Here is a 25583-nt window from a genome sequence, read left to right as displayed (position 1 = left end):
GATATTGCTGCTACGCGCGGGATAAAATGCTAGCAACAATCTCATTCGCAGAGAGAGAATCGCGATGGATCGTATAATGGAAGACAGAACGAAGGAACGTTGGGAACGTCGTTTACAGAAGACCGAGCGCTCCCGCGGTGTAACGGCGGCGACAGGGGGCGGGGGGGGGGCAGGAGGGAGGGGGGGGGTGAGAGGAGGAGAGGAGAGAGTTTTCACGGCAGCGATTTTCGCAAGAGCATTCGCACACAAGGGCTTAAAACGGGTAGCGCGTTACATCGTCAATGTGGAGAACTCGGCAACTCAGTGCGCATCGTTCGCTCAGAAAGGAGCGTCACGGTCTCGGTAAATTGAGGGAACGAATTCCGTGACGTTTCCGAATTTAGATTAAACTCTATAAGCGAAATTCGATAAGACCTGCTGGAACTTCAAAGCTCGCGGGAAGATACCGTCGTCCCATTTCACGTTCACGCGATCCAATTCGGAAATGCAATTTTCATTCGCGAGTGCATCATCATCGTGTCGTTCGCTCGCTCGCAGTCCGAAAAGTTCGTCGGCGCCGGATCATTCGTTACCGAATGTAAATTTCCTCACTTTTGCGCTACCAAATTTTGTAGCCTATCGCGCGCAGCAAATCGCAGATGTACATCACGCTGGATAAGATGTATATGACGCGTCGAGTCACGTCCTCCCCGTCGCGCGTCTCTGTCTCGGAGATTGACACGTTGCAGTCGTTATAGCGCACGTCCGCTTTGCGAATAGTCGTTCAGCGTGCAGCGGACTAGTCGCTCTCGCGTATCTAAGCAACAGATGCTGCTAAATTGTCAACGTCGTCGTCGTCGACTCGCGGAACTTTCGGTTCGCTCGAGTAATTTCGGGGGAAGCTTTTATCAGGGCAACATCTCCTCTCCTCTCGCTCAACACCTGTCAAAGTGACATATTCACTTTATATCGGCTCGTTAACTCGATGAAATTTCCGCTAACTAGTCCGCGGAGAAACCAATCTCCTTCAGTTCCTATCCCTATTCTCTTTATTTTATTACGCTTTATTACGCCTCGCGCAATCGATAGCTACGCTCCGGACGACGGACTGAAGGACGAGCTCGCTCGTTAAAATCCCGTTAAAAAGACATAATTGATACTTTACTCGTGTAAGAAAGACAAACGAGGCTGAGGGAAATGCTGTGGCGAGGCGACGAAACCGAACGCTCAGAAGACGATCGTAGATGACGAATGATTGCAAATGACTGGGCGGACCGAATGTGCACGAATCGACGCGACGACCTGGATGGACGTGATGCACCGCGTCATTGGAATTTTCTAATCGCGCATATTATTTATTGATGGATCGCATGGTTTGCTCACGGGAAGGATGTGTCGAGACAGTAATCCGTCATAATCATCGCGATAGTTTTAATCTCGTTACGTTCACTAGCAACAAATGGGCTAGCAACAAATGGGAACGGTTAGAAAATGCTAGCGTCCCAATTCTACCGCATGTTAAGGTTTACTTACTTTCATTTCTATTCAATTTCGCTGCAAATTAAAGAGGAAGGCTGCTCGGCGAGAAGGTTGCTCCGATTGCCTTGTAGTATCATGTTTTAAAAATAATTACCTCTTAGCACTTCATTCTCTCGTGTTGTTTACATCATCTCCAATATTTGCTCTCTCATCTATCCTCGAAATCTCCCGCATTTCCGCACGGATTTACGTGCAGAATCCTCTCGCGAGACATCGTTTGTCATTACCTCGTCGCGAATTAGCAAAATTCCGCGCAGCTTTCTCATGCGCAGCTGTAAAATACTTCAACTCGCTTCCTCCTCCTGAGAGTCAGTGCGCTCTCAGAAAGCTTTTCTACATTCTTTTCGCTCTAAAGCGACCGAACGATTCGCCGTACTTGCATGTATTCTTAGTAGCGTGATATTTTCGACATTATTTCTCTATTGTCATGTGTTAAATTCAGCTAAATCAGCCCGCAATTCGCTGATGCCTCGTCCTTTGCTAGCGACCAAGTTAAGCGAAATAAAAAGAGGAATAAGAATGCTGACCTGCGTAAAAGCATCGTAGTCGACGCAAGTACCTCGATCGTGCGTCTCGAGAGAGACGGCGATCTCCGGGATGTGCGCCGGTTTTTCGCAACGACGTGTAGACACGTAGACACGCGCGCGCGAGAGAGAGAGAGAGAGAGAGAGAGAGAGAGAGAGAGAGAAAGAGAGAGAGAGAGAGAGAGAGAGAGAGAAAGAGCGGGCAGGATATTTCAAGCGCGCGCACGCCCGACATGGATATCTCGATCTCGAAGGAAGCGTTACGCGCGATACGTGGGGACTCGCGAGGTGCTTTAGATCTAAGCGACGTTCTTACAAGATCGTACTCACCGACGGCGCCGAGATCCACCAGCAGTCTGAGCACGTTGTAGGGGAGCCAGCAGAGAGCGAAGAGCACGGCGAGGAGCAGCAATATCCAGGCGATTCGCCTCCTCTCGCGTACCAATCGGAAGCTCTGCAGAACAGAAGGAAGGCAACTGCGCGCTCTACTAGATTTAGATTGGAACTGCGATCGTACACCCAATGAATTCCGCTGGTATTAACATAGATAGCTCTGCCCGATGGCTGTCCCCGCGGGAAGAAATCGAGAAACGGCCGGCCGGCCGCGCGGCCGAGCGTCGTCCGATCGATTCGGGGTTTTATCGAGCAAACACACGCCGACATTCCTCGAGACAATTCCGATTAGTTTCCCCGGCAAGAAATCGCCGTTGAGAAGTTGTTCGAACCGACATCGAAGTGTCTCGAAATATTGCCCCGCTACCTCCTCCCTCTTTCTCTGCCTCTCGCGGGCGCGTTATCGGATCGGGATAGTTTCGCGCGTGGCAAAGGTCGTTTCGCGCCTCGGAATTACGTTGTTGGATGTTATTTACGGGAGAATAGGTCGCCAGCCCATGAGAGCGCGCTCGTGTATACACGTCTATTCTTCGGGGCGCGTATCTCGCCGCGGAAATTGCGCGACGGCGTCATTCGGCGAGGCGGGGAGCAATCGTACGGGGGGAACAATTTCACGAAGTTCGCGGCGCGTTCCGTCGCGGTTTATTTGTAACTAATTTATCGCGTAGCTGCGCCATTGGCGAGCGAGCGCGTGGCTGCGAGGCACCTGGCGAAGGAATTGAAACCAGTGGCGCGTGGAAAAGTGTGGAAAGGGAGGGTGATTTCGTTACATGCAGGTTTTCTCTTCCTCCTTCACTTCCTCTTCCTTCTGCTTCTCATCGTCCCATCGCGACACGAGCTCGTTGCGTTCAAACGCGACGCGACGCGACGCGGCGGCGGCAGTAGTAGTTTGAATTGTAGTCCGTAAGCCAAATTACAAATTGCTCTCATCATTCCTGCATTATGCTGTCTCATTAAGGTCAAAGCGCGGGCGAGAGAGGAGGAACGCCTCGAATCGGTCGTGATTACGCTTCTAATTTTAATCGGCTGCGGAGAAAATGAGCTCGCCGTTCGAGCGTTTTAATGGCAAAATTGCAAGTGAGACACGGCCATTTCCAATGAGAATTAAATTAACGTGGCCGCCGTCACAGCGCGCTTTCAGCGCGCGGTATTTTTGCCGTCGCGATTGTAATGACTGCGGCGGCGTCCGACGTGGGACGTACAAATGAGATTCATCCCGTCGCAGAGGCGAAACGCGAACGAGATCGGCAAGCGAGAGAGGGAATAACACCGCAGATAGATGCCAAATTTCCGTCGTCGAATTGCTATTATCGGCTCGCCGGGCTCGACGATTATTGGAACGGTACTCGGGAACAGTCCGACGCGGGATTTCTGTCATAAAGTATATGGGACGGCGCGATTCAATTAGACACAGTCACGTTCTTCTTACGAGCTTTCGCGCGATCGATTGATTCGTCGTGCGATTGACTCCGCCGCGTTCGCGCACGGAACTTCTGTGTTTGCCGCTCGACAGTATTAACATCGATCTCCGTCCGCAGCGCGGCGCGCTGCATTGACATGTTGCGCGCAAAAAACGAGTTACAAGTGAACGCGATCGCCGATAATGCGAATCAAATTGCATTGCATCCATGCATTTTCCCTCTCCCTCCCTCCCTCCCTCCCTCCCTCCCTCACAGAATGCGCGCGTTATTCTCGCTTATATCTCACTTATTTTATTTCATTTCATTTTGTTATTGTAACGTACTTGAAACAGCACTTGAGGGAACTACGTTGCCAATAAACAATACTACTACTCCCTCTCTCTCTCTCTCCCTCTCTCGCTTTCTCTTTCTCTGCTTCCGAGCGAATAAAGCGACACATAGAATGTCGCGTGCAGAACTTTTCGCAGTTTAAACCGCCGCTAATGGACGTCGCATGTTATGCCTTGGGCAATTCGATCTAACCTGCTGCGAGCTGGCGCTTCCCTCGACGCTGTCGCAGTCGAAGGGCGGTTTTCTGGAGCACAGGGTGCGACCCATCATCGAGTAGGCCAGTATCACGATGAAGCCTGGCTCGCCGGACACGCGACAGGCAGAAGCCGGGAAGAAAAAAAGAAGATTAAGAGAGAAACGCGCGTCGTAAGGGGTGGACGGAGCAAGAGCGACACGTAACAACGAAGATAAATGGCTGATCGGCTGGCGCGCGAAAGTAAGACGGCGCAATTAACACGTCGGTATATTACTGTCAAGACTGAAGTTTGCCGTCGCATTAAGCCGGCCGCGTTCGCGTACGTCCGGCAAAGTGACGATTTCTTACTGTTCGAGTCTACATCTTATAACTGTACATGAGTATATCGATTCGATTTCAGGCTGAATAAATTCTGCATAGCATCTTCCGGCATAATATCGCGCCGGAAATGTCGCGGGAAGCGATCGTCGACTTCGACGCGATCTTCCTCCCGGTATTCTCTTTATCCGACTCCTTATTGAACGCGCGGCTCGGAGCCGAAATTAGGTCTGTTTTTTATCGCTGAACTAGTGTACACTCAGGGAACATAAAAAGAAATAGATATATATATATATATCTAGGATAGGTCAGTGAAAGGGAGAGAAGAAGAGAATAAGTGCAACTTAGTGCAGCCAGAAGTTCAGCAATAAAAAAACAAACCTTTTATTATACGGAGTTCGATGTTGCAGCTTAAAAAAAAAAAAGGATGAAACAGGCCAGAGAAGAGAGAACACGAAGGACGAAGAATGTCGCGGGCACGGCCAGCGCGTGCAGCAATGAGTGAGCCCGCTAAGGACATTTAGCGGCCACGTCACGCGCAGCCCTGTCACCACCTCTGAATCAATCAGCGACGAATTCTCAGTGTGGTCGCCCTTGCTCGACCGAGGGTGCATACTTTTTTCTAGGCACGAGCGAAGCAAGTGAATTAGACGGTAGTCGGGTTTGCGGAAAGTGACAAGCGAAATTCTCGCGTCTTCGCGCGAGAGACGACTTGAGATATTAAGAAATTCCTTCGATAAATGCTACGGCAGAAGAGCGAGACTGAGGAGCGCGAACATTTTCCGGGATTCTGCCGGTCGTTAAATTAAAAACGACTCGAATCTCTCGGGAATCCGGAAAATTTCTGGCGACAGTGACACGTACAAGCGACACGCGACCGAGCGGGGGGCTTGTGTTGTTATCGGCCGGCTGTAACTTCGTGGCCGACGCGGACGGATCTCGATCCGCTCCCCTCGTGCCTGAAACTCGCCCAAGGCGAGACGTGACACGGCTCGTTTTTCTCGCGACGGCCGCGCGAAGGTCAGCCGTCGCGCGCGACCGCGACCCTGTTATTAATCATAATCACCTTACCCGGAACAGCGTAAACAAGGACGAAGCACGCGGTGCCGAAGAGATGCGGCCGGATGCCCAAGGGCCTAAAGTCCTCCGAGCAGATGTAGAAGGCCGGCGGCATCCGCGACGAGCGCGAGGAGTCGTGCGAGAAATTGCCCCTTATCGCCCAGGCGCCTTGGAAAGTGATGTTGACGAGTTCGCTGCCCGGACTGTGGAGAGTCATCTGCGGCGAGAGGGAGAGACAAAAAGAGGGAATCAATTCGTAATACGGTTTGCGAGCGGGCTTTGTGACCATGCACTCGATTTCCCTTTAAAAAACGAACTTTCGCGAGATATAGTTTCGCTTGTCCGCGGTACGACGAATCGAACTCGTGAGAATTCGTGCAATTTCCGAGCGCCTCTCTCGAAGCGCGGGCGGGGATCTCCCTTTCGGAGTGATTGCCGACCTTCGATCGCTCCGGTATTAACACGTCGGCGACAGGCGGCTGTGACGTCACTCGTCAGACCGCGCGAATATTTGTAATAGAAAGAAGAAATTTTTACGGTCTCGAGAATATGAAGAAAATAGATCGAGTCGGGAACGGTGGTAATCTGAAAATTAAAAGTGCTTGCTCCCTTAACGCCCGCTTCTTCGAATTCGCTTCGGCGGTGAACGCGTCAAGGCGCTAAGTAGATGGCAAATTGATTGGCATGTAGGCTCGCCAATAACCCCGCCCCGGACAATATGCACGTGACTAATTTAACTAATGGATCTGCGGCTGGCCGGTCGGCCGCTATTCATTTCAATCTTCTCGAATTTGACACCAATTTTGGATCGTTCCACCGCTGCGGCGCGATGGATTCGGGGTTGGCGACGCGCGCACGCGCGCGCGCTTCATTCTTCGCTCATTATCGGGAACATCTCTTTGTGCAATTACAAGAACATCTGTCAACATTAATGTCGGTATATCGTCCCCCGCTCTCTGTCACTTTGTTGTTGCACGTTTTACCGCTTGCATTTCACGTCCTCGATGCTCTAACAAAAATAGCGGTGAAAAAAAGTGACGAACAGAGAAAAGCGAGGAATTAACAATCTCTCTTTTACTAGCAGCGTTAATTTTGCCCGTCGAACGGATTGCATGCATCACGCTTTCGCAAACACCGCGCCGGGTTATTTGTTCCATTGAACGCGCGTAACCTTGATCAATTAAGCGCTTCAAAATGCTAATGTAAATCTTCAAACAAATTAAACGAGAGAGAGAGAGAGAGAGAGAGAGAGAGAGAGAGAGAGAGAGAGAGAGAGAGAGAGAGAGAGAGAGAGAGAGGAGGGATCGGCGGGGAAGGAGGGTACTTATCGCACCCTTTTTGGTAAAGAGATAACCCCGACGAGCCTTTATAGTCCTCAAACAGACAGCACTTAGCAGCTTTTCCGACGCATCATTGTTTAACAATCGACCCACTCACCCGAGTGATATCGCGCCATCTTCGCCCACACAGACACACAGACATACACACGCACACACACACACACACACACACACACACACACACACACACACACAGACACTCGCGCGCGCGCCCTACTCTTCACACACGTGTAATATTCATCGTCCTCGGGGATTTGGATCGCGACTCTTTCTTGCCTCTCGTATTCTCGACCGCACCAAGCAGCTTCGAGTCTTAATCGAGATTGATGGTGGCGGAGTGTCGAGAGACTCCGTAAGCGAGCAAATTAATTTCGCGGGGAAACGAGAGGCTGTTGGTAAACCAGAAAGGTTGAATTTATCCAAGACGAGAGGAAGCGGAGAGAAAGGAAGAGATAGAGACGCGCGAAAAGCTGAGCTTTGAGAGCGGCTCGCTATTTCGAGCGCTTTCAAATATAAACGAGACGAGACGAGAGAGACCGACGGAGGAAGACTTTCGACATTTTCCTCGACATTTCCCCCCCCCCCTCCCTCCTCCCCTTCTCTTTCCCTAATCCGAATCTGCATGTTGGCATGCATGGAGTATGGGACAACATTTCTCTCGCGTGAAAAGCAATCAATGTTCGAAGCTCGCAGGGAAGTGAAGGAGTGAGTGAGCGCGCGCACGGTTTAACCTGTTTACATTCGCAGTGACGCGCTTTATGTTCGAGCGATCGCCAGTCAATTGAAATGAGCCGACGCGTGTGCAATGAGCCACGGACATATCGGCCGATTGTTATGGAAAAATGGAAATACCGCTGCGAGCACGGACGGACGCAGGCTTTGTGCGAAAGGGCGGTATTAATGCGCGCGAATCGGCCAGGTCACCGGGCAACTTGGGCCTGGTACGCGCGACGACGTCGATCCCCCGTGCGCGCACGTCGTTTCCAATTCTGCACTGTATGCATTTCCCCGCTCGTTGGAATTAGTTTAATCTAAGCTCTATTTGCGAAGCGCGCGGGGCCCCGGAATGCTTACTAATCCGTTATTTGCGTTACCGGGCGCGATACACTTGGTTGTTCGGCTCTATCTCTCCTCCTCCCCCCCCTCTCCCTCTCTCTATCTCTTTATCTCTCTCTCTCTCTCTCTCTCTCTCTCTCTCTCTCTCTCGCTCTCTCGCTCTCTTTCTCTCTCTCGCTCTCTATCTCTATCACTCTAGATTCTCGAGCATCCCGCGCAAGCTCGCGCGGATTGTGCCGCGGAGTCGGCCGATAAACCTGTCGTCCTGATCCTTCAAAGTTGCGGACTTTTGCCGAGGGGCCTCCTTTGATCGCCGTTTGAGCTTCCGCTTACGCGCGCGATTACCGCGTTACCGGCGGAACGGAAGTTTCTCTGTGCGAAAAGCTCGTGTGCGTATATTTACGTAGGACGTTTATTGCGGCCATCATTTCGTCATAAAGCGCTGACGCGCGTCGGCCGACTACAAATGCGCGCACCTCTCGCGGGGACAAACGCGTCTCTCTCCGGCCGTGGGCTTCTGGCCGAGGATTTACATGCGGCAGGATAAATACGCCCCGACGGGGTGATAACGCACCGTCTGGCAGGGGGTCGCGTTTACGATTTCACGCTACTCCCGCGGGAACATCGACGTGCCTTGATTCGCGAGCGCGCGCGTCTATTCTTTGGCCGAAGGATACAAATCCGCAGCTCTCCTCGTAAATCCATCCTCGCGATCAGGACGCGCGATGGTGCTTGATTGTTTACCGACTCGTGCGCCACGTCGAGCGCGGCGAAAATATCGCGACCGCACTGCAAACCCGAGTGTGTTATTTTGACACGTACAAGCTGGAGCTTTTTCTTCACGCGTTTCTTGTCGTCTGAAATCGCGTCATTTGATGCATTTCGATATCACTTGAAACGCGTTTAAACGCGCGTTAAACGACGTGATTTAAGACGACAGAGTACGCTTATAAAGGAAGCTTCAGCTTATAATAACAAACTCAAAATAACACACTCGGGTTTGCGGTGCAAACCCGCCGTCTTATCGGAACTCGCGTTTGCATATATTTCTTTGATATCAGACGAGGTCCAAATATCAGTCCATTTTTTATCCGATCGGCTCGGATTGCTCGCTATTGGCGAGAAACTCGGGACGGCAAATTACAGGCCGATCTGTCTGTTGCCTGAGTCTGTCTCGAGGAGAAGTCTCTCACTATGCTACGAGCGAACAATCGAGACGCTGAAGACAATTCGAGACACAAGATCGGACTGCGGCTAACCGAGAGTCCAAATCACAAATAGAATTGCATGGGCGCGATTGTTGTTCCGACGAGCGTTGAGTAATTTGGGTGGGCGGAGTATACGGGGAAAGATGCACGCGAGTCGGAGGTGTGACGCACGAATAATTGACTCGTATCCGCCCGAAAATTAGGGGATCAGCGAGGTCGAAGAACGGATTACAGCTCGCGGAGCTCTGACGTCCGGCGAGACTCATCCCGCGCGTATTTCCCGTCGCGTTGTTACTTTGTATATTTACACTTGAACCGTTTCGTCGTTTCGACCGCGGGCCGAATCTAAAATCGAGCATCGAGAGCGTATCGGAGCGAGGAGTGATGAAATTTCTGCGCTAACGAAGAACGAGGGATCCCGCGGACGCGGTTATTCGATATTCGCCCTTTGTGCCGAGCTGCGATACGTCCGTCAATTAACACGCGGCTCTCAATGCCCACGTCGACTCGGAATCGAGATTTACTCACCCCTTTGAGGACGGGCGCGAAGATACCCAGGGCCACTAGCCAGAGGGTGACGATAACGAGCATGGTGCTCTTGCGATTGAATACACGACGGAACGCCATGGGACTCCTTATCGCCAGGTACCTGTCGATGCTCATCGCCGTGATGGTGAACACCGAGGCGGCAACGGCGACACCTGCAAACATCCGGCGATTCTTTATGTTCAATTCAACACGCGCGCAAGACGAGCGAACACGTTCACGCGAACGGTGAGAGCACGCTCGAAATTCATCCGACTGCGGAAACACCGCCATCCGGGGAAAATCACAAGGAGGAACTCCTGTTTAACTCGAGTCCAGGCGCCGTAAGTAAACCGCGATTAGTCCGAAATCGATTATTTATCCAAGATTTTACTCGCCGTCGCGCTTATACTCTCTCGCTCTCTCTCTCTCTCTCTCTCTCTCTCTCTCTCTCTCTCAGCTGCTCTCTAAATTTCCGGGGGAGAGGTTCTCTTTCTCGAAACGAGCTTGAAAATTCACTCGAGCCGAACGAAGGCGAACTGTTGACTGGCGGATTGTGACTGGGATAGGCGCGGAGACTCCCGCGCTTCGCTCTTTAACCGAATTCAGTTAAATTTAATTTAAAATCACTCGCGCGCCGCGCCGCGCCGCGCCGCGCCGCGCCGCGCCGCGCGCGGGTCGATTATTCTCCGTCGGGTTAACGAAAGCTCTTAATCCGCGTTGAAACTCTAAAGCCCCACATTCGTCTTAATTACTCTTTCTCGCGATTCAACATTATTATGTATAACTTCATAATCCATCTATCTATCTCTCGCGGGATATCTATGAAATTACGACTGGAACAACAACGGACGTGCTGTGAGTCGGAAACGACGTTCTGTACGCACCAAGCGACCTCACAACGTGTTTGCTTATGAAAAATGTAAAATTGTTGACAACCGTTGTCTACCGTTATGCGCAATCTCGCTTAGCTTAGCGAGCGACGAAGTAACGAAGAGAATGGTATTTTCACATATGATTTACTACGAGAATTCCACGAGCTTTTGATCAAGATGGCACACGGTGGCGCAGTGCGCCCGACTATTTTGATTTTGGCGCTTTCAAAGAGTCTCGTTACAACGGGACTGACTCGGTTGACGTGCAAAGTTATATTCACACGCATTACATCACTTCATACCTCTGTTGAGCGAGTATTCCGTCCGAGATCGGCACTGACTTTATAAAGGAATTTTAACAGCACACCGGTGCGTGCGATGTTACGCGTTCGCTCGTTGAAAAATGGAAATTATTGAAGGAAAAGCGCGTCGCACAGATGTGCTTCGACAGAACGTGCGGATCGATCAAGCTTCTGCATTTTAAAATCTCCCTCTCTTTCCCTTTTCGCGATTGGGACGTACAAGAAAAAGCAGAAAAAGCAAGGTCGTATTAAATAAAGCCCAGTTTAAATCCCATTATTTCCTCTTGTTGTCACGGCTGCATTTTGCGAGCGCGATCAAAGTGAGCAAAAGCGATAACGCGAAAGCACATTTGGAGTTTATCGGTCTCGCGCCTTCCTTCTTCCTCGCTTCCACCGACGGAAGCACGCCCGAGCTATTAGTGTGAAAAAAAAAAGAAAAAGAAACGAGAAAAGAAGGAGAAACGAAAGAATTTTAATTACCCGCTCGATCGTATACGCGCGATAAAAGCATCGAAAGCTGCGTTACAATTGCGCGCGCGAGCACAGTGATATAAAATTTGTACGATCACCGTTTTATGCGGTCAATATTCTTCCCGCTTCATGTATTGGGTTGGCAACTAAGTGATTGCGGATTTTAAATAAGAATGAAAATTCAAAATTTTAAATTTGCTTTTTTAAATCTTTTTCAATGCATGTATGCGATACATTGAGCTTCTCTGCAATATCACGTGTTGTGCTATGACGATCTGAATCGATAATGGGTCTTGATATGGGTCTCATCGACTTCAACTGGACGGCCAGATCGTTGAGCATTTTTCAATGAAAAATCACCAGAACAAAATCCGGCAAACCAATTTTGACACTGCCTTTCTTTCAAGGCTTTCATTCTCATATACGGCACATAACTTCTTGTGTGCTTGCGATGCGTTCTTGCCTTTTCGGAAATAATACATTAAAATATGTCTGAAGTGCGCACTGAAGTCTTGCTCTTCCATTTTTAAATTGGGATAAAAACAAAACTAAACAACTAATCGATATAATTCTTGTACCAAATGAAAGGTAGAAGTCCAAACAATAGGAAAAAAACATAGGTTAGGTACTTTGAACACGTTAACGAAACAAAAGAAAGTGTAAAATCCATCTGTCGACAAAATCCGCAATCACTTAGTTGCCAACCCAATATAATGCACGCCGCGCGCGGCGCGCGTTATAATTTCAGTTGTCGCACATTGCTAATGCGAAAGCTGCTTTCACAGCGGAGTACTTTCGGATCATTATCTTCGTCAGTTTCTCTCTTTCACCCTCCGCCCTCCCCCGATCCGTCACTCGTGCTCCTTTACCCCGTCGCATTCGAGCTTGCATGCACGATGAAAACGATAGCTCTCTCGGCTGGTTGAAGTGGTAATAATACGCGCGTGCCATGTTGCAGATATCAGGATACACAAGTAGTGATTGAAAGGATAAATGTGACACACATGTAATCGCGCGTACACGCGTTCCCGCGCAGTGCAAAAAGGAGGACATATCGGTGCCACGGGGAATTTATTTCGCGAGCTATTTTTTTGTTTTCTCTCTCTGTAACCTCTGGTTACTGGGTTGCGCCCAGTTAAATTATCCGAATAGCTGCGCGTCTGAACCGAAGGGCAGTGCGAGCCGAGCGAGCCGAACGGACTTTTCGAGTCTCGAAGGGAGACACGCTTGTGAATGCTGTTGGGAAAACAGAAGCGCGCGTAACTCGTTTGCGCGCCACGTCGCGGCACAAGAGCGCAAGATGAAGACCGGATATGTCTATTTTAGATGAGAAACAACCACGGCTTTTCTTTTTCTTGCAGCGGGCGCTGAAGGAAGGCGCTCGCGCTGATGCTGGCGAACGCTATTAAAACTCATTATTCTGCAAAACAGAAACCTATTAGCGCCGTAGAACGATGCATAATCGAGTTGCTTACGTAGATTCTCGGGCTGCCTGCTAAACATTCGGCGCGGTAATCGCGGCCGATCGATCGCCAAGTTATAAACGATAAAATTCATCAGCTGTGAAGTTTCTGTTGAGCAGATATTTTTTCTCCCCTTTTCCTCATTCTCTCTCTCTCTCTCTCTCTTTTTTTTTTTTCCCTATTTCTCGTCTCTTTTCCATCTTTCATTTTTCTCTCTTTTGTGCCGCTTTCTATAAAAAAATATTTCGCAAAATATGAAACAGTGAAGTTACTGCGAGCAGAAATACCGTTTAACTGCAACAAGCGATGAAAACAGGCATTATTCAAAACCTTTGTTTTATTGCAACAATATCCTCTTTTTATGCACAAAAATGAAGCGGTGAAAACAGTCAAGACCCGATAAAGTGTGTGCGTGACGATACAAGGAGAGAGATCGGTGAAGCGCGCGATCGTACGCGTCGCGGTTGGTAAGAGGTGATTGGTTTCGGGGAGAAGGGTGTGGTTTCTAACTTGGCTGAAAATACTTACCTTGCAGATAAGAAGAAAGTTTACACATGAGTTCACCGTGACTCCACACGATCGACTTCGCTTGGCTGACAGCCACCGGCATGCATATTATGGTAACCAGCAAATCAGCGACGGAGAGATTCACCACGAAGTAGTTGGTCACGCTGCAAAAGAAACGGGAAGGAAGTTAATTAATTCGCTCGTCCGAGATGATCCGCGTCTCATCTGCAAGCACAATTCGGAATCTGCTCTCGGGCAGCGCGTCTCCGGCTCCATTTGTTTTAATTCTCTCGAAATATCGATGATAATAATGAACCGTAAACTCAAGCGCATCTAGCGAGACCGAAACTATCGCGATTATTGGATTTTCTCCCGCCCCGCGATACCCCCGACTTGATCGCGATAACATCATATATCGAGTGTAAAATGTTTTATTTCGTAACACGCGCGTATTCGTGTGGGGATTTTCGCTTTATAATTTCTTTGTAAAAACATCATGCGACCGACGGCCAACGTGTGCGATCAATAAATCAACAAGCAATTTTCCCACGAGATGCTCCGTCATATACGCTCGCGGGAAATAAACTTCGTTCCGCCGCCTTCTCCTTTTTTTTCCTTTCTTTTTTTTTATAAATACATGTGTCGAATGTCACGACCGCTTTTATTGTGCGTCGAGTGTAATAGCCTCGTCGTCTAGACGGATTTCTCGTTAGGTTGCTCGCTCGGATTAGACGTGCCGCTTTTTCGCGGTAAAATGTTGGTCGTCAACTCGCCGAAGAAAGGCACGCTAGGCACGCAGAACTTCACGTTGAAGGCGGAGATAGGTACCTTCTCTCTTTCTTTCGTCGCGGGTTCCACGGTCGTCGATATCGATATTATTGACGTCGGAGCAGTCTGGGAACAGTTTCTCGTTACATTGCGCAAGTACTAACTCATCGGATGCACAAACATCATTGTCAGTTAGCGAAGTCTCGAGAGCAAAGCGTGATCTCTGAATACCGAGCACCTACGCTTTCGCCCCCCTCCCCCCCTCTTTCTCTCTCTCTCTCTCTCTTGTCACCAGTGCGACCGTTCTGTCGATTCGTTGACACAGTTTCAAGGATCTCATTCGATTTCTTACGGCGACGACGACGAGACGAGGAGAGCTCGGCGGGTCATTCGTTATTTTCTACAAAAGTTCCGCTCTTAACGAATACGTTTCACCGTTGGTAAAGAATGCCGATCCGGCTTACTTTGTTGATAATTAATTACACAGCTGAAATACCATAAGACGATTAGTGAGAGTTTGTCGAAAAGAGGATCGCTCTCTGCAATTTCGGAGAGTAATAAAGGCTGCGAAAGGACGTCTACGCTGGCGATTATGATGGCACAATGAAATCACGAAACAAATTTCCATGTCATTTCGGTCAATTCAGCCAGATCTGCTTTTCATTCTTTTTCTTTTTTTCTTTACAAAGCAGAGCGTCGTAAATCACTCCGCGCAAACGACAATCGTCCCTCCACCGGACGCTGAATCATTCTTTCTCCCCCCTCTTCTCTCTCTCTCTCTCTCTCTCTCTCTCTCGCTTTGTTTGATTTCGTAATCCTCGTTGCACGAAACGATAAAGATGGAAAATTCGGTGACGCCGTTAGAGTGAGCCTTTCCCGGAGACGAGATAACGACGACACAGGTCGACAGGCGAATTGATGCGACGAGACGAAGGAGCTCGCACACGTGACAGTTCGCGCCGCTCATTGTAATCTTGCAGCGGTGCCACGCGGTTCTCGTCGGCGTGCACTTGCCACGCGAGGGAGCGATAATTCCGGGACGAAAAATAATCCGCGGATCCGCGGCATCGCCACCGCCCACCCGCGTTGCGCTCGTCCATTATGAACGGCTCGCCGCACGTTTATTTACACGCTGCGCCGCACTGCGATCGGAAATAAGCGGCCTGCGGGGTGTATATACGCAGCCTCGCGCTCCTTCGTAAAATGTCTGAGCAGTTACGTAGACCCCGCGCCGAAATACATTCTTCTTCGTTAGGTGCGTTAATCGCGTTTTCTCCTCCTAACTTCTCTGCCCCTTGCCCTCCTGTTAATCGGGGCCACGGCGAACTTCTTGAACCGCGGAGATTAAGCTGGCTCCCTTGGCGAGCGCCGGCACGGTGTTAAATATTCGAGCATCCTCCGATATGTTCCTTCGGAATTTTTGCCAGATAATGGAGCGAGCGCGAAACGAGCTACCGCAGTTTTTCTTTTGTGAAATTCATCGAACTCCTCCCCCTGACCGTGCGCACCCTCTCTGTGGTCTCCTCTCAGGTTCCCAATCAGTTTTCTACTACAATTCGCGGGATATCCGCCGCGAAATGCCGCGCAATCTGCACATTTCATCGCGGCAAATATATATAAACAAATGCAAAATGTGAAAAAATGAATTTCGATGAAAAAGGTATGAGCGATAAATTGATAATTTTTGCATGTAGAACGACAGAGAAATATTTATTCACGATGTAAACATCCGCTCGCTCAAATATACCCGCGATTGCTGCCCATGTGAAGAGCGAGCGAGCGAGCGAACGAGCGAGAGAGAGAGAGAGAGAGAGAGAGAGAGAGATATTCAAAAAAGGATAGTTTTTAAAGTCATCCGGTATGGAGCGGCAGGTCATACGTTTACAAAAGTTTACGCTCCGACTAATTTCGTTAACTCCCGCGGAAAGATATTGCGCGCCACGCGCACATGGAGCGCGCGATGCGGCGTGCGTTCATCGCGATCGTCATGGAGACACCGACATATGTCGTGCATCTATCCAATTAATGAGATATTTACGACACAACATGTGTGTCAACATAAACGCCGCGTACGTTCGCGAGGTATAAACAGTGATTTTTATTCGCGGAGGACGATCGCACGGTGATCGACACGATTTGACGCGGCGCGAGACCGCGTTATCCGCTATATGTATCGTTATCGGCGCTCTGTAAATAAACAAGTTACTAGGCAAGCAACGCACGCATCACCGTGTGTGCCGCGCGCGTGACATTGTCGGGCCTGTTTGCACAGAAACAATTATGGACTTGAGGTTTGTCCCGGCGCGAGCGCGACCCGCGATCAAACACGAATATAATAACCGAACGTTATATGCAAATAATCGCTCGGAAGTCGCGATGCTCCGCAATCAATCGGCTCGGCTGCCGATCGATGGCTCGACGTGAAAGCGTTCTAGGCCGACGCTAGGCGAGGATAGCGCGCGAGTCATTCCGCCTCAGTCGCGATCTCCTCAGGGATCTAATTTGCCTGACCTCCTGCTCGCGAGGCACTCAAGGTCATAATCACCGACTGACTGTTTGATCCTGCTTGTAGCGCCGGCAATATCATCCTGCAAGCCCGAGTTGCAAGCACGAGCGGAACGACGACTGGCCGCGGCTAATCAGCGTTTATGTGTTCGGAGGCCGTCAAGCATCTCACTGAATCGTCCGCGTGTAATTTGCGAAAATGTCCTGTCCGCTCGGCTCCAACATTGCCTTCATAGACCGACGCGCACGCGTCGCGTCGCGTGATTTACCTCCAGCGGGATTGCGTTCTTTTCCCGTAATTAATCGGTGGCTATTAATCTTCTCGTTGTCGCGTATGCACGCGATGCATGCACGCTATATGGAAAATAGAGCCGAACGAGGAAAGAACGTGGTCGTATCTGCGAGGGAGAGAAATCGATACTACCGTTGATTTGCAAAGTCACGCCGAGCGCCGGCTGCGATCCTCGCAGTCTTCGTTCTTTGTGAATCTAACGCGAGATCACGAGGGGATTACGTCGCGGAAGTATCCCATTATGAATTACACTGGTTCGCTCGCCTCTCGCGGCGATTTTTCGCAGCGGAATAAGAAGAAGAAAAAGAAGGAGCATTAAGTGGGAAGAAGATATGAAGCATTAGGGATGTGTGTTAGCGGATCCTCTCTCTCTCTCTCTCTCTCTCTCTCTCTCGCGACGACGCCCGAGGTCTCTCGGATACTATTCGCAAGCCCGCATAGTCGTGTGTTTTATCCGAAAAGTTCCATTCCGCGCGTACCTCCATTAAGGCAATCCCGTACAAACGCGTCCGCCCGGCTGATGTTTGCCTGCATTTTTGTCACGTAGGATCCCGCTCTACTTCGTTCTCGTACTTCCCGCCCGAGTAAACACGATAGCCGTGTACATACGGTCGTAACTATTTAGCCGGCGTCTCGCGCCGTTTTTATTATCGCTCGCTACTTTTTATTACAATCCGTCGAGATCTGGATCTCTATGCGCTCGCCAAGATAATCCGGCTGAAAGGTCGGCTTCTGTGACTCTAGCGACATCTCAGACGCAAACGTCGAACGAAGTATCCGCGAAATGTGACCGAACGCTAAGAGATTCTGATTTGTCTTGCCGCGACATAAGAAACAGGGAAATTCTTCGCGGGTTTATTTGAAAGCCGCGAATTAAATGCTGCGCGAAAGTTCATGCCGCGGGAGAATGTTTCCAGATACATCTCGAAATTTTCCATTGGAATATTGATCGACCGACGCTTGAAAATGCGAAAAAAGAATAAGCTATTCGCGATCGGTCCAAGTTAAGGTGGATGCCGGAATTAATCGTGTAGAATTGCAAATGCTCGTGCAGAGCGAAGATACAAACGCCGATGAATTGGCGACTGCTTCGTGTTGCATCCAAAATAAGAGAAATTTTACTTACAAAATTCTCTCTTGTTTCTCCAACGTGACCACCAACGTTGGTATTCTTCGATTCATTGACATCTTCGTCCCGAGGAAGGAATTTGCAATTCTGCACGACCAAGTGGAAAAACCAAGCGCAAACAGCGCAAAGCTGCATTACGTGCGATACCCTGTAATCCTTCCATTCAGATAACCATTTATTGATCTCTCTTCATCGTGCATAAGATATGCATGATATTTTGCATTATCCCGTAAATATTTACGCAAGGAAATGTCACGAGGCGAGATGAGATATATTGACGAGGAACGAGTACGTGTATTATACGCAACATCATCCGTGGGCGACAAAATACTGTGCTATCCCTCGCACATAAGCCTTACCGTAAATTTGCGACGGTTCTCGATAAGCCCCCATCGAGCTACATCATACGTTCGCGCATCCATCCGGAGGTGTGTTTGTGCAATATGTTTACCGTGGTAATTTTTTTGTTGTTGGACAAACTTGTCGATACACCCCGGGGGGCTTACCCCGGGGGACCGGGTCGACAGAGCGGGCTTGAGAGAGAAGACGGGGATTACAAATCCCGAATTTTAGGAGCGCAAGTTCCTAAGCAAGTTCCTAAGCGCACCGGATACCTCAGGTTTACGCAATAATTCTGCGGTAATTCATTAGAAGCACCCGTGTCTCCCGCACGGAATAATAATCTCCGGTACGGGGCGACACGTGGAATTATATCAGCGGCAGAGAGCGATATCCGGAAGGCCGATTTACTCGGATAATGCCAATACGCGATCGCGCGTGACGCGCAGATCGTCGCGCGTCCGCGAGTGGACAAAGTCCTCGCGAGCAAATTTGCTCGCCCGCTATTCTTCTCCCGCGACCCGCGAGAGCTGCGAGTCTCTAACGAGGACATTGCGCGAGCAATTCCCAAGTTCGCGGAGATCAGTCAGGAGCGCAAATGCCGCGGACTGCATTTCCTCAAGCGATTACTCTCAGTGATTATTCCTCGACGTGACCGCCGCGCGATGGATTCGCGTCGTGAATTTCAGCTCGAATACTGAGCGATTCTACGCGGCGAATCCCGAATTGTATCTCGCCTCAGGTGTGCGTGATATGTAGCATCACGCTACGTCACGATCAAGCTGGAATCATGCTTTATTCAGTATCGCGGTGTTTTATTGTTCGGCCGTAGCCGTTGCTTTTTCTTTCCGTTTTATACGCGCGCACACGTATACCGCAAAATAAGCGTCGTGCGCACGAGACTGCACGTACCGAGAAAAGGCCGAAACGTTGCGGGGAATGTTTATCGCATTTAGAATTTCTCTACGCTCCGAGCGCTTTCGATCCGCGGCTGCGGTGTTTTCGAGTGCATCTCTGTTGTCTCTGCAGGTAGTTTGTATATCTCCGGTGTCCATTATCTTGGAAATTCCAATTTGCTCTCTCTCTCTCTCTCTCTCTCTCTCTCTCTCTCTCTCTCTCTCTCTCTCTCTATCGCTCGCTTTCTTTCCCGCTTTCTTCCTAACGATGTCACTTTCGTCACTTCGCATTTCGCGTGGATAATTAAGGATTAAAAACGTGTGAGCATTGTAATTCAGTAAATACCTCGACGCTGAATATTTCGAGTCATGTCGTTTGATATATTGCACTGTGTTTTTGAAACTTTACGGACCAACATGGCCGATTGTCATTAGAAACTTCCTACTCGAGTTTTGTTAGGAAAACCGTCCTTTGTGAAACGTACAACCTTCGAAGCGGCTGAATATAACAGCTGGTCGTTTATTAACATGCCTTTTCCGCAACTTTCGACACTGCGACAAAGTCGGCGATGAAGTCTCTCGCCAAACTTGGACGTCGCGAGTCTTCGCATCCGAGTGTTCGGCCGAGAGAGAGTCTCTCCCGGATAACTTGGAGCGTTCGCGTTGTCGGAATTCTTTAGCGAATTTCAGGTAACCGAGGAGATATCGAGCCGTCTGCAAGTTTCGAATTATTGTCCCGCGCACGTCGGGCCGCAATGGAGTCAGTTTCACAAAGTGACGTTGGAAATACCGTAAGCCTGGACCGCGTCTCTACCGAAGCGTCACCGTAATAACGCGCAATATGCGCACGCGAATGTCACGCTTGATTAATCGTATCATGCACTCGCGCGGAAGTTGTATCAGCATCCGCAGATAGCAGAATACCGACGAAAGTACAGACAACATTCGTAATTAATTAATTGTTGCTAACGTTTGAGACGTTAAGTGACTTCTATAATCACATTCTACATTCTAGCGTGCAATCGCTGAGGGAACATCGGGAATTATTCCGAGACTTTGTGCGCACAGACAGATGTCGCGATTGCACGACTGACGAACTGACGAAAATTCGGATGGCAGGAGAACTCAGTTTCAGGATTATGCAAATTTATTGTCACGCCAATCACGTCGTGCGACAAAGTCCGACGAAAATCAAGACAGACCGGCGTAGGAATTTAAACCAATTAGCCGAGACTGGAAAGTAGTTTGATGTGCGTGACGTTAGATATTATGTATTCCTTCAACTATCGAAAATTTCATCCATCTCGGGTCGGGTTGACTTTATTTACATATATTGCGGTATGAAGAATGCTCGACTTGTTTTCAGGAGACAAATCAAAACGAAGGACTAGGCATCAGCACAATGTGATTGCTCGCTGACACACGAAATTTTGAAGTGTGTCTCTAAACATACGAGAAATAAAATAAACCTGAAAATTTCGCTGCAAAAATAGGGGCTAGTTAATTGCTTGCACGCGACTCTGAAATTGCGTTCTATTCAACCTGTTTGATCTTCTCTTCTAATATACGTACCTCCTCATGTAATGGTACTTGAAGACCACCGCGATCACAAGTATATTGGCCGTCACGGCGATCGCTATTACCGGCACGTAGAGGATGATCAGCAGATAGTTAGTCTCGCCGTTGAACTTGTCGTAAAGATCCCATAGTATCTCGCTGAGGTCCATCTTCACGCTGTCGTTGTAGGAGATCGACGAGAACGACCCGTTGTCGTAGGCGAGCTCAATCTTCGGCGAAGTTGCAGCCACCGCCGACGCGTTTGGCGACGCGACACCGATCGCGTTCATCCTCATTGTTACGGAGTCCTTTCTCTCTCTCTCTTCCTCTCTCTCTCTCTCTCTCTCTCTCTCTCTCTCTCTCTCAGACCGATCTCAAGACGGGGTACAGCAGCCTCAGCTGACGTACTTCACCTCTCGGCTACGTGAGCGGTGAAAGGACTTCCTCCCTCGAGCATGTACGAAATGTACCTTGCCCTGAGTTTTGAATCAACAACGAAAGCGCAACGCTCGGAAACGATGTTGCAATAGCAGCCAGCTGATGCAGTCGGCTGGTCTGGCCGGGTACATGTGAGCAACGTTGTGGAAAAGAGGCCAGAGGGAAAGCCGCGGAAGAAGTCGCGCACGAAACGGCCGTTTCCTCCGTTACTCCTCTTGCCCGGTGTAATTCAACTGCGCGGAAAGGCGCAGGGGCGTGTTCCTCTCCTTGCGAGCGGCTTTTACTCGATGCTTGAAGCAGAAGTAAATTTAGCGTGTTCAATTTTTGATCAGGGAAAAACAAGACAAGAGGGACGACGGAGCCTCGTTGTGATCTTGGAATTTCAGAACCGATAGAAGTCCACGTAGCGGAATCGCGGAAATCCAAACTCACGGAGCTTATAGTAGCCGAACGACAGAGAAAGAGAGAGAGAGAGAGAGAGAGAGAGAGAGAGAGTGTGTGTGTGTGTGCTCCCGCGACGGATCGTTAAATCGTTTGCTTTTCGGTCGCATTACGTCGACATGTCGTCGTCGTAGGATGAAAGCGAGGCAATCGCGAAGGTGTGCGCAGGCACGGGGATGAGATTACAAAGCTATCAGCTGGATCTCGCGGTTGGCCGCGGGCTATAATTAGTGAATAATAAACATGTCTCATCTTTCGCCACGACGGAGGCAAAGAGATGTTTTCGTCGCGGTCCAATTAAGCGCGCACTGATACCGTGAACGCGTAAGTGGATACGAGCGCTGCGAGAAAGAACGATCTGCCGCGGAACACCGAAATATGTTGAATACGAGCTTAATATGGCGCGCGTACGTGCGTGTGAGAGCGTCGCGATTTCAGCAGGAGGCGCTGGTCCCTTCGCGAGACGCGGCACGGGAATAACGACGGCAGACGGAAAAGCGGACAGGTCCTTCGTATGCAATCGAGAGAAGGGGGGGATTCCCGGCGCGAAACTTCGTTTTTTTCTCCATTTTCTCATTTCATCTGTCTGTCTTTTACATTCGCCTCCATCAGGAGCGACGTCGCGACGTCGTCGTCGAGACGACACGCGATCGACGTCTCCCGGGCCCGAGATGAATCTCCAAACGGATTCTTTCGAAATCTACCTCGCAGTGCTCGCGAGTCGCGAGATTGCCGCCGGCGACGCTATTGTGAGCTGAACGTTGTCGATATAATAGGACAGCGCGAATACGATCGAGATTAAATCGCTTGAGCTCGAGTATAGGTGAGTGCGTGACACGCATATTTGACGCGTCACCGTCAGCCGTCAGAGAGACATTAATAAGATTACGAAGAGACGTCACAAACGTCAAACGGCAGTAAACATTTCTCGGTCGGCGATAATAATGTCTTAACGAAACACGTCGATGAATCGTGCCGATGATTCCGTCATTCCTAAAACATCGTGCTAGAGCTAGTGCACTCGGGAGAGGCGGAAAGGTACTCTCTCCCTCTTTCTCTTTCTCTTTCTCTCTCTCTCTCTCTCTCTCTCTCTCTTTCTTGGGTTCTTATTGACTTAATCGCGGATTAATAGGTAGCTGAAGATTGGCCTATATTTCTCGTCCACGTGTTAGTGTTGAAGGTGACGCTGAGTGTCGACGGGGCTTTGTTCCGTCTTTCGACGACGCTGCCGATCGACATTAACAAACATTAGCATAACGTTAGGACGATTTGGAAACGCCGAAGTTAATTATGCTTAATTCCCTGGGAATTTCGGGAGTTTTCAGAGTCGGAGGAACATATTTCGAGCCGAGAGTTTTTGAAACGGACCACTGAATATTTATATGAACGTGAATACGAGCGTGTATATGAATATTAATCATCGCGGCAGTTGATGTTGTTTAATTCCTTGTAAACAGTAAATAAAAAATTCCATATCACATTAACATCGAAATTTATTCTTTTAATCTTGACTCGATATTAACTTTCTGACCAAGCGTTTTGGACACGATGTCTGTGGGAACTTTCTGGTTTGTCTTGATGACAAGAATATCACTGCAACTACCTTATACTTTTTGAAACACCCTGTATATAATACGCTGTATTTCTTTCTCTCCCTTTCTTCCGATATTTTTAGCGATATTTTTAAAGTTATCGAAAGATGTGACAAGTTACGTCACCGTGAGCCTCCATTTTATTTTGGTGTGTAATCTGGATTTGCGAAAAAAAAATAATAACGGTCACAGCAAATCCAGATTAATACTTCCGTCGGGAATTAAAACCCTCGTCAATTGTTATCAAGAGAGAGAGAGAGAGAGAGAGAGAGAGAGAGATAGAGAGAGAGAGAGAGACAGAAGGGCAGAGAGGAAAAGAGATGACGTTTTATCGAGACTGTTACACGCCATTGTAATAATCAAAATTGCGCAAATTTGCGCAGACTGGCAGATTAAAATCGTTTTAATCCCGGCGAGTATAATTTGTCGATGTCGCGAAACACACGTGTCAGTTATCGCGCGTTTCAACGTCCGGGATGAGCGCAAAAAAATAAAGGGAGAGACAGAAAGAGAATAAAAAAGAGAGAGAGAGAGAGAGAGAGAGAGAGAGAGAGAAGGGAAACTCGAATTCGTGTGTAGGCGCAGTAATTGAAGTTCGAACTCACCGGAATTATTGCGCTCTCGAGTCTTTGCGCCGCCGACGACACGAGAACAAAATCGATCGGATCAATCGGGCGAGATCAATTTGCGCCATGACAGTCGCCGATCACCGTGCATCGAAATCCGCGCGTCCCCCGCAGCGGGATATACATACAGATACACACAATGTTACAACATCACCATATCGCTGATCGAATCCTTGCGAATCAATCTTCACAATCACCCCCGACTCTGCCTCTCGTACTATCCACGTGTTCGTGTCTCTCTTGCCGATCCGCTCGCGACGTGCATACTCGGCGAGCTGTCGTCCCGAAGCGTAGTGAACTGTGATCGAGCGCGATTCGAGCCCGCACGAGGTCGAGGGGTTGGAGAGAGAGTTCTCTCTCTCTTTCTCTCTCTCTCTCTCTCTCTGTCTCTCTCTCTCTCTCGCTGGGTCGCGCAGGCCGCTTGCGGCCGAAAAGTTGCGGATGCGGGTCTACGGCGAACTGATGGGAAGAATCGCAGCTCCCGCCGCCGGTCTTAGAGGCGACGTGAGCCCCGCTCGCGCGCACGTTGACGGATCGCAGCGCGCGCTTGCGTCCTGCATCCCCTGGTCGTTTCATCCGCCTCCGCACGCGCCGGCTGCTCCAAATGGGAATCGCGCGTTGGATTTCGGCGGACGACGCCGAAACAGCGCGGTTGCGGTCGCCGTCGCACCGCAAACGCTTCAGAAGCCTGTCGTCGGCGCGTCCGTGATGAAATATATTAAAAAGATGGCAAATTTCAGTAATCATTCCGGAATAAATTTGAAGATGCGTACCTGCGCTCGGTGAAATAAATTGCGACGCTCGCGTAATAAACTCGCGCGGAAGACTCGCTCGGCTGGCAAACGGAAAGTTCGCAGTAGCACGACGAACTTGTTCTTTTCGCTTCTTCTTTCCGCGGGGTAATTAATATCAATGATTGCGAATATTCCTGCCGGAACTTTCTCAATTACAACTTTCGCGCGCGTGGCACATGTAATATTCAATCAGCGTGGTCTAATTTAATAGATGGTTTGTACGCGACTTATGAAGCTTAAGTATAGAGAAGAAAGAGAGAGAGAGAGAGAGAGAGAGAGAGAGAGAGAGAGAGAGAGAGAGAGAGAGAGAGAGAGAGGATTTCTGCAAGAATAACACAGTGCGCGATTCGGCGGAAAACGGCGGAAAACTTCCGACAGAGAACTAGCAACGGAAAAATTACAGGCTCGGCGAGGTTTCCGAATAGGAAACTGCGCGTCGACGAGTATGAAAGAGCTGAACATATTGTTGACTACAGTCAACAATATTTGTTACCTGTTACCGAAGGAGGCGTGGACTTTCGTAGAATTAACATCCGACCGATCCGATCCGCTTGCTCTCTAATTAGATATCCGCCGACATCGGCGGCAAACGAAGAATTCGGAAGCGTTCGACGTTGTTCGATCCGGAATGCGATCCTCTGCTTTCCGTCTATTTACTCGCGCTCCAAGATAAACGCCGCTGGTATGATTCCGCAATTCC

The 25583-nt window shown here is 49.4% G+C and overlaps 1 protein-coding gene across 1 annotated transcript in view; it reads right to left on the bottom strand.

The window, feature by feature from the left end:
• The window catches only part of LOC105184698 (orexin receptor type 1-like), a 38791-nt gene extending 14219 nt beyond the window's left edge, over positions 1-24572 (bottom strand). The window contains exons 1-7 of the mRNA XM_025302434.1: positions 24228-24572; positions 21008-21720; positions 13528-13670; positions 9892-10064; positions 5772-5976; positions 4379-4482; positions 2373-2496 (exon numbers count right to left, since the gene is read on the bottom strand). Of these exons, the coding sequence (XP_025158219.1) occupies positions 2373-2496; positions 4379-4482; positions 5772-5976; positions 9892-10064; positions 13528-13670; positions 21008-21288 (1030 nt within the window). The 5' untranslated portion in view covers positions 21289-21720; positions 24228-24572. The remainder of the gene's footprint in view (positions 1-2372; positions 2497-4378; positions 4483-5771; positions 5977-9891; positions 10065-13527; positions 13671-21007; positions 21721-24227) is intronic.
• Between the last annotated feature and the right edge of the window lie 1011 nt (positions 24573-25583).

This window comes from Harpegnathos saltator, unplaced genomic scaffold (assembly GCF_003227715.2).
Source record: "Harpegnathos saltator strain DR-91 unplaced genomic scaffold, Hsal_v8.6 scaffold491, whole genome shotgun sequence".
NCBI lineage: Eukaryota > Metazoa > Arthropoda > Insecta > Hymenoptera > Formicidae > Harpegnathos > Harpegnathos saltator.
This window is presented reverse-complemented; position numbering and strand designations above follow the sequence as displayed.